The sequence below is a fragment of the Melitaea cinxia genome, chromosome 23 (assembly GCF_905220565.1).
Source record: "Melitaea cinxia chromosome 23, ilMelCinx1.1, whole genome shotgun sequence".
Lineage (NCBI taxonomy): Eukaryota > Metazoa > Arthropoda > Insecta > Lepidoptera > Nymphalidae > Melitaea > Melitaea cinxia.
Window position 1 is genome coordinate 3,465,465 of NC_059416.1, and position 15,211 is coordinate 3,480,675.

Here is a 15,211-nt window from a genome sequence, read left to right on the forward strand (position 1 = left end):
ATATTACTAGGATTTTCTACTTTAGAATAAAAGGTTATTTTACGAATTTATTTAACGATATTCAAAAATATATTCAAATATTTTTTTTCTCACAAACGATAAAAATCTTTAACTTACATTGATATGTAATATAAAATTGGTAATCGAAAAAAAAATTAATGAAATGCGTTTTATTAGGTTTAACCCAAAAAGTACTCGTACCGAGCTCGATCAAATTTAAATGAGATCACATTACAAGCACCAGCTTTCCATTAAATGAAATCATCAATATCACTACATACACAGTATAAAGTTGTGAGATAGCACAGATAAAAAATACAGTCGAATTGAGTGGTTCAACCTTTTTAAAAAAATAATTTTAATATATTTTTTAATACCTACTCATATAGTAGAATAGATTAATAGCATAGTATGATTAAATGATGTTGTAGTTGTATAAATGTGAATCATTGTCTACGTATGAAATTGATAATTATATCTTTGTAATTATAACTAGCGGTATAAAGATAGTGTTATTAAAACTTTAAATGTTACTACGTGCTAACTATTAGGTTATCTGTGTATGTAAAGCCACGTTGGTCGACTAGTTTATATATAAATAAGTTTAAAAACGCGAATGAGAAATCAAATCGTTAGTTCTTATTGTCGATGTTTCTCACGATGCATTCACATACGAATTATTTTCTTTTAATGCTGTAATTCATTTTACCGCTACTCAGAATTGTTAGCGGACTAGAGAATAAAATGACAACATGTATTTATTTCACTTAATAATAGTTTAGTGATTTATAATTTAAAAGTTTAATTTAACATACGAGCGGCGTCTCGTGGTTTTACCTGTATAGCTTCCAGCCTTGTGGGACACTGTTCACAGTTCAGCCTATTGCAGTCCGCTGCTGGACATAGGCCTCAACAAGCTCGCGTCAGACATCCCGGTTTTACGCAATCCTTATCTAGCCTACATCGGCAATCTTACGTATCTACGTAGATCCACCGAGCGTCGGTCCAGCGAGCGGGCCGGAGGACGTCCCACGCTGCGTTTGTCAAGACGCAGTCTCCACTCCAGGATACGTTTGCTCCAGCGGCCATCGGTCCTGCGACACAGATGACCAGCCCACTGCCACTTCAACTTGCTAATTCTGTGGCCTATGTCGGTTACTTTCGTTCTCTCGCGGATAGTCTCATTTCTAATCCTATTTTGAGAGAAACTCCAAACATAGCCCGTTCCTGTGGGACTGTTTTTCCTGTTCTTGTCGGATTTTCGATGTAAAAAGTAGTTCATGTTTTATTCAAGATCTCCAGTTTGGTATCTATGCACTAAGTTTCTGTGCAATCTGTTCAGAATGTTTTTCGTGACAGAGTAACAATCGTTAAGAACTTTTCAACAAGTAAAGATCTCTGACCATTTTTCCACTAATTTCTATCTTAGACTGTCTTTAGAAATCCCCCGCTATTTCTAATTTCCTTTAGTAATATTCCAAGTGATCTGCTTTATTATAATTTCGTGGCTGAACCAGTAAGCTTTATATCCATTTTAGTATATTTGTTTGTTAGTAAGTATATTACTTATATGGACAATCTAACAAATCAGCTAACCATACCATACATCTTATAGCCTTTTTTTTGTTATCTTCAAACTATATGTCCAACTCTTAGGGTAGAATGTTATACTGAAATATGTTTTATAGCCTATGGGATCGGTTGCGCATGCGCATCCGCTGCCCCACCCGTGACTCGCTCGTCTCAGGGAGCAAGCATTATGATGCTCTCACCACACTGCTCGTAATTTGAGCGAACAACAGCACAAGGCCATCCCAGCTGCCTTCATCTTCTGGGCTATTGGAAAAACGAACGTGCGTGTCCCCTCTGACACGTTTACAGCACGCTGGCTCTATTTATTGTGGCCATATAAATTATCCGGTATGAAGCTTAATAGAAAAAAGACTTAATAGATTTAAGAAACGAAAAAGTTGTTTTTTCTTTGACATTAATCAAATAATAATGAAAAACAAATAAATTAATTATAAAGTAGAAATTCATACAAAAGTCACGCATTTTAGTAAGTAATTACATATGTGGTTTATAAATAAACATTGAAAAAACTTTCACCGATTTTAAGATAAAAGAACATAAACATATAAGTCTAATTTTACATTAAATAACAAAATTAAAATGTAAATAGAATTCATAAATATAGTAATATCTTGACTTATCGAAAGCCGCACAAGGTAATATTTATTGTTAAAGAAATTTGGTCACGCAAGCTTTTTTTTTAAACGTTTTAATAAAAATAATTTAATAACAGAAGTTATACTTAAATGAAATAATTTTTTTTCAATCGTTAACAATCACAATAGTAAAACTCATTTATTTTGACTTTTTTATTTTATTTTACGGCGAACTTAGTAGATGGCACTATTTTCCTTTTTCGTTTCATATAGGTACATAACTTTGTCCTGACAAGACCAATACAAGAAAAAAAATCTGATTTAGTGAAGTAATTAAAATATTAAAAAAAAATATCAAGCAAGTAATTTAAAGGAAACCATATTTAAAAAATGTTACTGCATTGTTATTTGTATGTACGCTGATCACAAGCATACACACGAACCACTTTGATTCCTTTTATTCCGGAGATGAGAAAATGGTTCTAATACATGCAGCCTCCTCTATTGTGTTCTACGTTCATAGACTACTGTTTTAATAGCTCGGATTAGAATTCTAAAAAAAACTTAAAATAACATTTACGAAACTTATTTCTGAACAATAATTGTAATAAAAATAACTTCTAAACCATTATCACATTAAATTTGATTTCTTACATGTAATTTAAAACAACCGAAATTACTGGTAGCTTAAAATTAAAGAATGTTTGGGTTTAGACAAATATAAATGTAAATCTACGTTAGTGTTATTTTTTGTTACTAATGGAGTGAGATTTAAAAAAAACGAAATCTTTATATAAATTTAAAAGTATTATATTTTCAACTTTAAAATGTAAATAATATGTGTTTAAATTTATACATTTCAATTTATTCTTCAACTATTGCAATATTTAGCTACTGTAAACAAAAATAATATGTAATACATAATACCTGTAGTAGTTCAATTATATCAAGACCTAAGTGGACAGCAGCGTAGTATTGTGTTGTCTGTCCTACGACAGTATTCTGGTCTTGCAAACAAATAGCAATCAAACTAATTATTTTTTACATCTCCTTGGATCTTTCAATCGAGTTAATGGCTTCTTTTAATGATTTTTAACCCATTATCGGGCACCGGTACAGTTTTATAATAACAATTAGGCGCCGCAACAAAGGGCATTGATGATAAAATATAAGCGTTCCCCACTAATTAATAAGAACGTTGCATCCGTATCAACATTTCTAATCATTGTCTGCCCATAATTGCAGTATATTGTAAACCCTTTAGCTTACAATAGCAATTATGTACCTTGTCTAAACCGAGCTTTAGAGCGACCACTCTTCTCGACCCCCGGGCTGCCGTACGAACCGTCTCGATACAAGGCAAGCTGCTCACCCCGGGGACTCGGAGGGCTCTAGCTGCGCTGGTGGTACGGCTAACCATAGTTTCAATTTACGAAACAATGCCTTATCCATTTGCTACGATTCCACGTCAAAGTAGAAAACTAGTATTTTGATTAATACGCGAGAAAGAGATGGGGTGCGTGTGTTTGAGGCTCTCGTCCGGCAGTCGACCTTGTTCACTCGTCTTAGCGCTCATTTTCAGTTGGCACACGGTTTCGTCGCTGAAATACTGAGCGTGTAGGCGTAGAGCATGAAAAGTAGGCAGTGTTTGAACAGAGAGTGGCGCGGAGTGGCGATTGTATAATTGTGCTTTTTAAGCTCGAGTGTTGTTCCGTATAATAGTTAATTTGAGAGAATGAGTTACGAGAACCACTAGAGGGAACGAGTTATGATGCTATTTTGTGACTATAAACATTTAGATTGTGAGATTTTTTTTATTTTACATGTCAGCTAATTTACTGGCGACATTAAAAAAAACATCGTAAAAGAGCAAGACACTTTCTAAAAAATATAAACTTAAATATATCGTTACTACAAGTTTCAACAAAGTAGTAATAATACGTCAGAATGAAATAACTTAATCTGAGTTATCGCTAAGTAACATTCAATAGTACGCTTACAACTTAGTCGTAACCGAGGAAGGGATATAATTACGAACAGACAGCACTCGGAGCGTGAAATAAATTCATGCTATTTGTACGTTGTAGAGTTTTAAATTTTTCGTATTATTACCTACATGTAACGAAAGGTTCCCTTAATGATTGACTGCGCTCCGCCGTAATTATATGCCGTTTCTTTTGACTAAGTTGAAATACATCACCGTTTATGGAATTTAAAACTATATGAAAAACTTTTAAAATTCCGGACCGCGCATATAAAACTAATTGGCCTCTGAATTTATTGCCGCGAATACTGCGAAATTGTTGCAATTAAGTGTTGTTGGTGTGCGAATTTTTTAACTTTTTACGACGAAATAAACTATCGTAGAATTAATTTTAGAATAGTTATTAAATAGTTAACATTAATACATATCATGCAATAGTGTAACTTACTTAAAAAGAAATATTATTTATTACTAGTTATTTCGTTGAAATTATGTATGTCGAAAAAAAATATAGAAAAAGTTCGAGGCGACTCCACTCCGCGCTATAGCCGATCGGTTAAACAGCATAGGCCGGACAGAAAAGCCTATAGGGGCGGTCCGCAGAGGGTGGAAACCTCGGAAAATTCACGTGCTAGACCCACCCCTCGGCGAAACACGTGCGGCCAAATAGCCTCAGTGTACGAACGCCTTTACTAATCATTGACGCTCGTAAAAAAAAGAGCGAGCGCTTTTGACATTTCGATTCTATTTTCGAAAATAGCGCGCATTGGTTTCGTTTGGCGGGAATTTTTTATTTTTTTAATCGCGTTTCAAAAGTGGCGGAAATGCTGTAAATGAGAACCGGCTTTTACGGTTTGAGTGTGCTTTGTTTTTTTTTTAAAGTGTGAAATGGAAGGGAACAGAACATGAGGCGATTTCATGGTTAGTTGGATTTATTGTACGGAATTCGATTGGATTTAATTTTTTTTATAATCACGACATGACTTACGATCGTTATACTCTGCCACAGATAACAAACTGATTTTTTTAATAAACTATTAATACTTTTTTAATAAATGAGCGGAATGAGTTAAAAAGGAGTTTTAACTGAAAAGCCTCTCGCTTCGAGTGTCCTTTGCAGCTTAATGGACTAGAAATGTGTGTTTCACATCTTATTTCATTACAAGTACGAGCTCACTTCATTTTACATACGTTAAATTTTTGTGGTTTATATTTTTATTAAATATAATTTCATTTAAAAAATGTTTAAAGAACAAACAGTTTTTTAATATATAATTGATTAAAAGTTTATTTTTTCATTATTAAAGTAAACTTATCTTAAATTTTATCAGTAGAAAAAAACTATATAGGTATTTCAATTTTTTATTAGGTAATTTAGATCATCGATCGATTTCTACTACTTCTACTCTTATTAATATTTTGGAACTATTTCTGTTAATAATAAGAATGCATCAACGAGACTATAAATAGTAATATAAAAGATATATTTTTATAGTAATTCGATTTAGAAACCATTTAGCTCAACCTAGACAGTTATATATTTTTATTTATTTTTGTTATGGCAATCACAAACAAAATTATGCAGAAATAAGTGAGCAAAAAGTACACCAAAGTTTATTATGTTTTAAACATTTACTTTCTTGTAACCTGTAATTTTGACTTTTTAAAACGTAATTTGAAACAACGTCAGGCTGAATGTACAAAAACCTTTTTTAACAATCCTTTTCTAAAATGTTGGCACAATACAAAAAAATAAAACGAACAAAAGGCGGGTTCAACGGCAACGTAACAAAACATGGCTTTAATTGTAATTATTTTGTAGGTAAAAAAGAACCCACCAATGTTGAATTTTCATCCAAATACATACAACAGTTACATAAATAAGTTTTTATACATAGGTATTATGTGTTTATCGTTGTGCATTTATTTTTTTATTAGTGCTTTTCAATATTAATTTTTAAAAATAGAACAGATAATACGTAGAATAGAGAAGACACAACGGAGATTTTTGAGATTATAAACTTAATAGAATTTTGAAGACTGAAAAGAGAATATTTATTTAATTATAGATAGATACACTTGGACGTGAATTGTTTTACTAATTATTTTAACGGAAGCATTTAACAAAATATATAATTAGATTTTAAGTATTTTTTATTTTTATTTCGAAAAAAATATATTTGTTTTTGTATTTTGTGCTACAACCAGAACACATATTCATGAAAATCATTGTTAAGTTTTAATAGAGACCTGTAGGCACTTTATTCTTATTTTAAATTCAATCAGTTTTGAAATTTTGATATTAGAATTATCTCACAAAGATCTATATAATCAAATACGTAGTAGTGCTTCCGCCTACGTCTCTGTCTGTTTTATAATTAAAACAAGAGACAGTCTAACTTAACGTGATTAAATTAATGTCAAGTTGATTAGCCAGTCTTTTCTGTAAATATATAGGTAGGTTCTTTCAGCATGCCACTGCTAGGCATAGTTCCCTTCCTCCGTGTAGGAAAAGGATTGGAGCTTAATCCAACACGCTGCTCCACCGCGGGTTGGCGGATACTTTCCCATGTATACAAAATTAATTTTAATTTATATATTCTCCGTTATACGTAATAGGTACGTTATATTTTTTCACTATTAAAATCATTAAAAGAAAAAATAATTCTATCACTTTATATAAAGAATAAAAATAATTAATTAACAAACAATTAAATTAATTCCATTCAAAGTCAGGTGACATAAGTAGTTAAGTATAAACATTACAAAACAAACATCGCGCTCAAAGCGACCAGTTCGGCTCACCTTGACTATTCGCTAATCACGTCCACCTTGAATGCTAACTAGATTGCTTGGCCACGTGAGACCTAGGCACTGGGTATTAGGCTAGCCTAGCCGCCGAACTTGAGTACTTTCTCGAGGAAAACATTATCTTGAGACGGTTAATGTAATCTAAAGTAGCTATATTAATTACTAGCTGTGTTCTGCGGTTTCATCAATGTCAATTTGAGGAATAAACATTCTAAAATATTATATAAGTAGCCTATAGCATTCCTCAGTAAATGAACTACCCAAGACAAAAAAAACAAAAAATTCAATTCAAACCAGCAGTTCCTTGGATTAGCGCGTTCTTACAAACGAACTAAGTCTTCAGCTTTATAATATTAGTATAGGTATTAAAAAAATGAGTTTAAAGAAATATATATCGGAAATTAAATTTATAATCATAAAACTTTATAAAACAAAATTGGTTATTCAATTTTTTTTCTTTGTTTTTTTATTTGTTTGTTTAAAGGCGCTAATTCAGGAACTATTGGTTTGAAAGGAAAAATTATTACTGCTTCGGATAGCCTATTTACCGAGAAAGGCTACAAGCAATTTTTCCCCCTCAAATAGACACGGGTGAAACCGCGAAAAGCTAGTACAAAATAATAACGCTTCAATTTTTCCATAGAAACCATACAAGATATATTAACTACAGCGCATTTAATTTTGACATTTTTCTTGACATTAAGGTAAAGTATTAATAGAGTTCACTGGCTAGTTACAAATGACATGCCAGCGTCATACACTCAGGTAAATAATAACGGTCATTGGACCTTATTTTCAATCGATGATTTTTTTTTTCTAACCCTAATATTACCGATGACAGACGTCATTGGCCACTTATAAATTACATTGTAACAATCCCCTCAAGTAGTAATTTGTCCCGATAAATAAATAATAACCAACGGTCATCTTACTGGACGTTATGTGTTTTTTTTTTTATAACTTCGTTGTTACCGTTTCATTAAGTTAGCATGAAGGATGGTTTATTGACTTATTTAGCAACAAGCTAGTTGAATTTAAAACAAAAATTAAAAATAGCTGTACTTTATGACCTTAAAACGACTATAGCCTGTATCAAATTCTATTTGTATTGTTATTTTGTAACCTGTATTTGTTATTGTTGAATTGATCTAGGGTTACTAAATTTTAAAATAAAGAAGAACTAATATACCTATATATGTATAGAACTAATATATGTAATTTATTAAAATGTATAAGATAATTGTTATATCATATTCACATATTTTATATAATTTTGAATATTATAATATAATAATTTTGTTGGTTCATTAAATACTGTTGATATACGTCACTGGCCAGTTACAAATGCTACCCTCAAGCATTTGCTCTGGTAAATAAATAAACAACGGTCATCACGGTTATCTTATTGGACCTTATTTTTTTCTAACTCCATTGTTACCGTTGACGTAGAACACAGCTGCACCACCGCTCCCATTATTTGAACTTGAAAAAAAACACATAATTTCCCGCTCGCCAAATGGCGGGCTCTACATTCTAATTCTAAACTCGCGGCCTCGACCAATGGCGGCCGAGGACGAGCCAACATGGCGGCCGTGGGAACCGGTTAATGGGCCGTTTGAATTTAGAATAGCGTTTTTTATTAACGAGTTCGTTAGAACAATGGTGTTTTTTTACCTAATTTATTACATGAGGTATTAGATGGGTGGCATGTGCCATACATATTTTATTACAGCTCCATGTTGCTGAACAAAGACCAGAGCAAGACTCTATTGTAGGATTTTTTTTAATTTGTCTGAACTATGCGTTAAACTAAAGGTTGGGTTGTAGGTATTCTGCCCAGCCAATATAATTTTTTTGGCCTCTCTCTCCCTCAGCACGTGTATTTTTTATATGTAAATGTTAACTGAAATACTAATTAATATAAAAGTTACCAATAATTCTAATAAAAAAAAAAAAAAAAAACTGATACGATAATCATAATTGAGATAAATACGTTCAAAAACATACTAAAATAACTTGACAAACAAATTCTTCTATAAGGCCAAACTAGCAATCATTGCAACGGCCTATGAAGTTATACTTATCTGATTTTATTATATTATATGAATATTTTCCTCACGTTTTATGTTAACGCTATTCTCTTTGTCGTAGCATGATATATAACAGTCTTTAACCATTGTTATCAAACAGCATGTCTAACGCAAAGATAATTTTAGTAATACTATAAAGAAACGAAAAAAGCCTAAAAGCCTAGAATAGAAATAAGTGTCATGTAGAGTCATTTAAAATTAAAATAAGTAACGAAATTACTCTTAAAACAAACAAGGAAATAGGTACATAAAATAATACCTTTATACATAATTAAATTATGTACAAAAAACAAGGTTGAACATTGTACGTCCATTTTATCCTCGTTTACGTAACGATTAACGCTAAAATGGCGGAAAAATAACGCGTCAGTTAGTTACGGTTAGTTATTATACCTAATATTGATCGAATATATCGAATATATTGGTCTCTGAACAATAATAATATTACTAACTTTCTGACCGCGGCTTTGACATCGATTACACGACAACTGTACAGTTTTTACTTTTTAAAATATAGCTTATGTCACGCTGTGATAACGTAGAGTCATGATGAAGGAATCTTTAAAATTGGTCCAGTAGTTTTAAGTTTATCCATTACAATCAAATAAAAGTAAGTACAATAAATGTTAACTCAAGTAAATAAATAAATAAAAAATCAAATCTTAGAAATATCACTTTGTTATTTGAAATAGCATAACAATTATTACTAAGAATATATGTAGGGTTCCTTTAGAATAGAACGAAGCTAGAGGCACAATGCATTGTGTTGCCAAGCCACGTTACCTAAGACTGGTAATTAAATTGCTAAATTATTTATTCAAAACATTTGTGTTAATTTGAATCAAAATAATTTAAAACATGAAAATAAGTGAACTCCTTATTTAATTAATTTGACATTCGTGACATTATATTTCCATTTATTTTAATTTATAGATAGTGGTGTATAACATTATATTTTAGTATTAATAATGTTAAGTTTGTTTGCTTAGTTTTATTGAGAGATTATAAAGCTATATTACCTACTTTATAACAAACAGCAAAGTCCAACTTTTAGATGAAAACATATTCTCTATAGAAGTTTTTAGTACCAATGAGTCGTTGCTAGGAAGCCCTTCATCAGAATCGGACATTCAAATATTTAATAGTAACTAGCTATCATCTTACTGAGCCTTATGTTACTATAAATGCTTTTTTTTAATCCATTGTTACCATTGAGAAACGTCAGTGGCCAGCTACAAATGCTACCCTCAAGAGTCATTCGCTCTGATAAATAAATAACCATTTAGAAGTTTCTAGAACGATTTTAATATTGTTCCAGAGTCCCGCGTCAGAATCGGACAGCAGTTCTGTGTCGGGCGCGAAAAGTCCCGCCGGACCACCACTGCTGCACCACTTACTGCAACTACAGAACCAGAACCCACAGGCCGTTGCACAGGTTTGCACAGAACACGATATCATACCACACATGCACAGAGAGAGAGTGAGAAAGAGAGATATATACTCACATCATTCCAAAGATAGTAATATGATTTTAAACACATAAATACAACAAAAACGACACTATTTTAAAACCATACAGCTAATATTAAATCCAAAAAGGCTTTTTAAATAACATGTTCGTTTACAAAGTTCATAGGCTATACCAACACCTGCAAGGAATATCCCAACTAATATTGTCGTAGGTATAGAGACAAGCTTCTAGATAAAAAATGTCAAATTGCTAACTGATATAACCAATTTTATTAAAATATGCGTGTTTGTATTGCTCAAATGAGTAGTAGGAACATAAGAATGAGGCATGTATTAGGTTTTCCTTGAAAATAGAAAATACCTCAAATTAAGTCAACATAGTATTCATTGGAGATGTCCTTATAATCATTCTACCAATCAAAGGGGAGAAGCTCCACAAATCCGGATAAAGCCGCATCGTTTTATGTGTATTAAAAGAAACATTACCAACGAATCTTATTTCTTATGATATAACATACGCCCTTAGGCCCTTAGCCACACCTCTACATAGCCCCCGGTCATTTTTACCCTTATATTCTTTCCTTGACCCTAACGTTAAGGATCCAATAGTCTACCCTGACTCGAATCAGCTCGTAACCACAATCGTAACATCAGAACTAATAGACATATATATCTAATAGTACTATCATGATTAGAACATACACAAAATGACATAAAAGTAATTTACAATTGGTAAAATCGTATCGCAAGTTGTGAATCAATTTGCAGTTTAGTGTTACATGTTCCTGGAGAAATATTGTCAAGTTGATAGACAAAAATTAGATATAAATTAGTCAAATAAGCATTTTCCAAATTGAAAAAAATGCGTCTCTACATTTAAAAATCTAGTTAAATAGTTAATTATTCTTAAGAAATTGATAAGGAGGGCTTTTTCGTCTTGTTGTGTGATAACAAGATGTAGGTCATCCATGTTGAAGACAATGTGTAGGTACACATTCTTTTATAGATGTCCACATCCAAATATCGCGTAACTTTTTTTTGCTATTACAAAACTATCTTCTAATTTATCTATTTAGTAACACACACACACACATAGCACCTCATGGCAAGATGCGAACAGTATATAACAACGTATAGTCGGAGAAATTGATGGTATATGAAATATATAAGTAGTAAATAAGCGGATAAAACAGCAGGCGTACACGGAGATGTGTGTGCAGTTCCAGCAGATGATCGCGGCGCTGACGGCGCTGGGCACGGGGCTCATCCCGCCGGCGCTCTCGCAGGCCTGGATGATGCAGCGGCTGGCGACCGCGAGACCGCAGACTGAGAGGTAAGTCACACTAAACATAACTTTTTTCCAGTTTTTTTTCAGTTTTTTTCTACTTATTTATTTTTAAGATCGTCGAAAGTAGATACACAAAAAAAAATTGAAATGATACAAGTATATAGAAGACCTTCGCTCTAATATACAAAAATAATTACAAAATAATACATTTATATAGAAAATCGTTCTTTACAATGTTTATCGAGTTATAGGCAACTACAACTAAGTATTCTAAGACCTTTGGGAAGTATAGAAGCTTATTAAAACTGTCAAAGACGGAATAAAATAAAGCAAATTTCAATGAACTCTATCTTGAATGCACCCGAAACTTTTTTTTTTTAATTTTGAGACAGTTTACCTGACTTTGACTATACGCAACGCTCATCTATCTCGACAAAATATTATACACAAAGCCTTGTAAGAATGAATTAAGACTTATCCCCATAATTACTGCATTTTTTATGATTAACTTCAAATGTCTACAATAAAGTATTTAATAAATAAGACGTTAGGTAATTTTATGTATTAAATTGGCAACGACGCAATAAGGTAAATGTGTAAATACCAAAACTATGACTACAAAGCATAAAAGGCATGCGGATGTTAAAAATCGTACAAAAACGCTTATGTGAAATAATAAACATGATTTTACAGCTGTATTTAGTTATTGTATAATTGATTTCAATTATAAAATAAAGTAAATGAATTTGATATTCCTACAGAATAGTATTAATTAATTAATATTTATTAAATTGACAAAAATAAATTTATATTTTTGTTTATTTTAAGCTATTTCATAAATTCAAGTCTATTCCTTATTGTTCATTGAATGAAAAACAATAAACAAATATAGGAAATAGAAGACTGTACAAAAGTGATCATATTTCTAGTACAGTAGAAAGAGTAATTGAGCATTGCTTTCTTGCATGCACATACGGTATAATGTTTTTTTTATATGTAACTAGCGACGCGCTCCGGCTTCGCACGGTTGCAAAAACTATCAGTGTTCCTCTACTAAATTATGCATGTATTAGACATATAAACCTTCCTCTGAAATCACTCTATTTACTAAAGAAAGCAGCATCAAATTCCGTTGCGTAGTTTTAAAGATCTAAGCATACAGACAGCGTGAAGCGACTTTATTTTATACTATGTAATGATATGTTAAATCTGATAGTGAAGGGTAATAGTTCAGAATAGTGAAGGGTAATAGTTAAAATTTTAAAGTTGAAAAGTACATCTACTGTATTATTAATAGTTTCCGATTTTATTCATCTTGAAGCTGGAATATTAGGTACAGGTTTATTTATTTGTATCAATTTATATACCTATGTACCAAATTAACATCACCTTTACATAATAAATTGAATAGAAAAACATCAACGGAAAATTACGCAAGATTTAACGAACTGTAACATTTAAATGAAAACAAATAAATTTAAATAACAGATTATGTTAAATCGCTAACTGATGCATAAGGTAAAGACGTAATTTATAGGCGAGTAACAGAAAATAGTTTGATAGCAAGAGACCGCTCTAATGGCATTGATAGTTCAAATATCATGGCACAAGGATTCTTAGACGATGAATTATATAACAGACTAGTGGCATCCCGCGGTTTCAGCCACTTAATTTTCTATCCCATAGATATGTCGGGATAAAGTTAAGCTATATGCTATTTTCGATGTCAATCCATCGACGTACGTAAATATTTATAATCTTAATAAATTAATGCAATTTTTGTAGCAATTTAATCTCTATTTTGCGTTCAATGATTAGTGAAAAAATCGTGAAATAACCATTTCTTGGAAAAACATTTGATACATATTAAAGGCAACAATCAGCTGCAGAACACCATGGCGGGTTGTCTTAAACAGACAACACATATTTTACCAAATAAAAATTAAAGCTTAAAAAGAAAATTGAGAATAATAATTATTAGTAATTTCCTATAGAAACAAAACCACATAGTTTTTTATCTTTCACATCTTCAAATCGACAAATAACCCATATCATAGATCTACATGTTATTAGGAATTAGTAAATCACATGACGATGGTCACAGAAAATTTAATGCCTTTGATATCAGTGTCATTACGATTAATGTAATCGTTATTTTAATCAAATATCAACTCTATCAACTATATCATAAGGTATATTATCACCTGTACGAACATATAGGTAAGCATGTGTCCCTATAAATAAAGATGAATCCTTGAGACGCGCAATGAATTGTTACTCAATACGGAACTAGCTTCGTACCGCGGCTTTCCTCGGGAAACCGGTTTCTCCTGGTTCCATATCGAATTGCAGTCTCGTTTTAAACGTGTGGATGTAATGAATATAAAGAAAATCATATTCCTATATAGATCTGGTTTGTATTGTTTTTTTTTTTTTTTTGTTTTATCAAGGTTTAAATATTAATTAACACTAAAAAAGTTAGGTTTGAAAATCGTTGATGATTGCTCTTCCTTTAACGTGAATTATATTTCTGTGTAATAATTGACTTATATAATGGGTACCTAATACTTAGTATAACTTAATGGAGGAAATAATATAAGAAAGAGGTTTAATAAGATGTACCTATTATATCCTTTACCAACAATCTGTCAGAAACAAAAAAAAAAGATAAGCGTGTGTCTACAAATGAAACTTATATGTTCTGAAATGTTCTGAAAAGAGTTAAGAATTTTAGAACGAAGTTCCTTACCTAATGCGCTTTACACGCACTGAGCGCGATCGTAAAAAGCGTAACAAGATTTATTTTCGACACTTCTTTGCTACCTTTGTACCTGTTTGTATTTTTTTTTATTTACTTATTTCATGTACAGCTTTATGTTTTTACATATATTTACTCTTCACATTAAATCATTGTATAAATTGATTTTTTTTTATATAAGTACCCTATGTTACCCTATGTTCTAATACCTCTAGAATATGTGTACAGTTTCATGATGATCGGTTAAGTAGTTTTTGTGTGAAAGTGTAACAAACAAACTTACATTCACATTTATAATATTAGTGGGTTTGACTGTACAACGAACCTCTACCAAAAGCGAAAGGATCTTCGTTCCAACTGGGGGTTCATAGAACCCTCACGCCGTGTTTTATTTAGCTGACAGTATTTAACGTAATTTATTGTTTTATTAATATGGAGTAAAAACATGTGAATTTTAGGAACTACTAATTCTAATTTAAAAAAGTCATATTTACATTTAACAAATTTTAAATAGGGTTACTAAGTAGTCTGTACTGTCAGTACTGTGTGGCTACGGTACTAAAGAATATAGCCACCCCCTCTCATCCCGTGGGTGTCGTAAGAGGCGACTAAAGGATAACACAGTTCCACTACCACCTTGGA

The 15,211-nt window shown here is 31.8% G+C and overlaps 1 protein-coding gene across 1 annotated transcript in view; it reads left to right on the forward strand.

The window, feature by feature from the left end:
- The window catches only part of LOC123665199 (mushroom body large-type Kenyon cell-specific protein 1), a 213,943-nt gene that overhangs the window by 176,706 nt on the left and 22,026 nt on the right, over positions 1 to 15,211 (forward strand). Inside the window, exons 4-5 of the mRNA XM_045599541.1 lie at positions 10,372 to 10,488; positions 11,744 to 11,856. Of these exons, the coding sequence (XP_045455497.1) occupies positions 10,372 to 10,488; positions 11,744 to 11,856 (230 nt within the window). The remainder of the gene's footprint in view (positions 1 to 10,371; positions 10,489 to 11,743; positions 11,857 to 15,211) is intronic.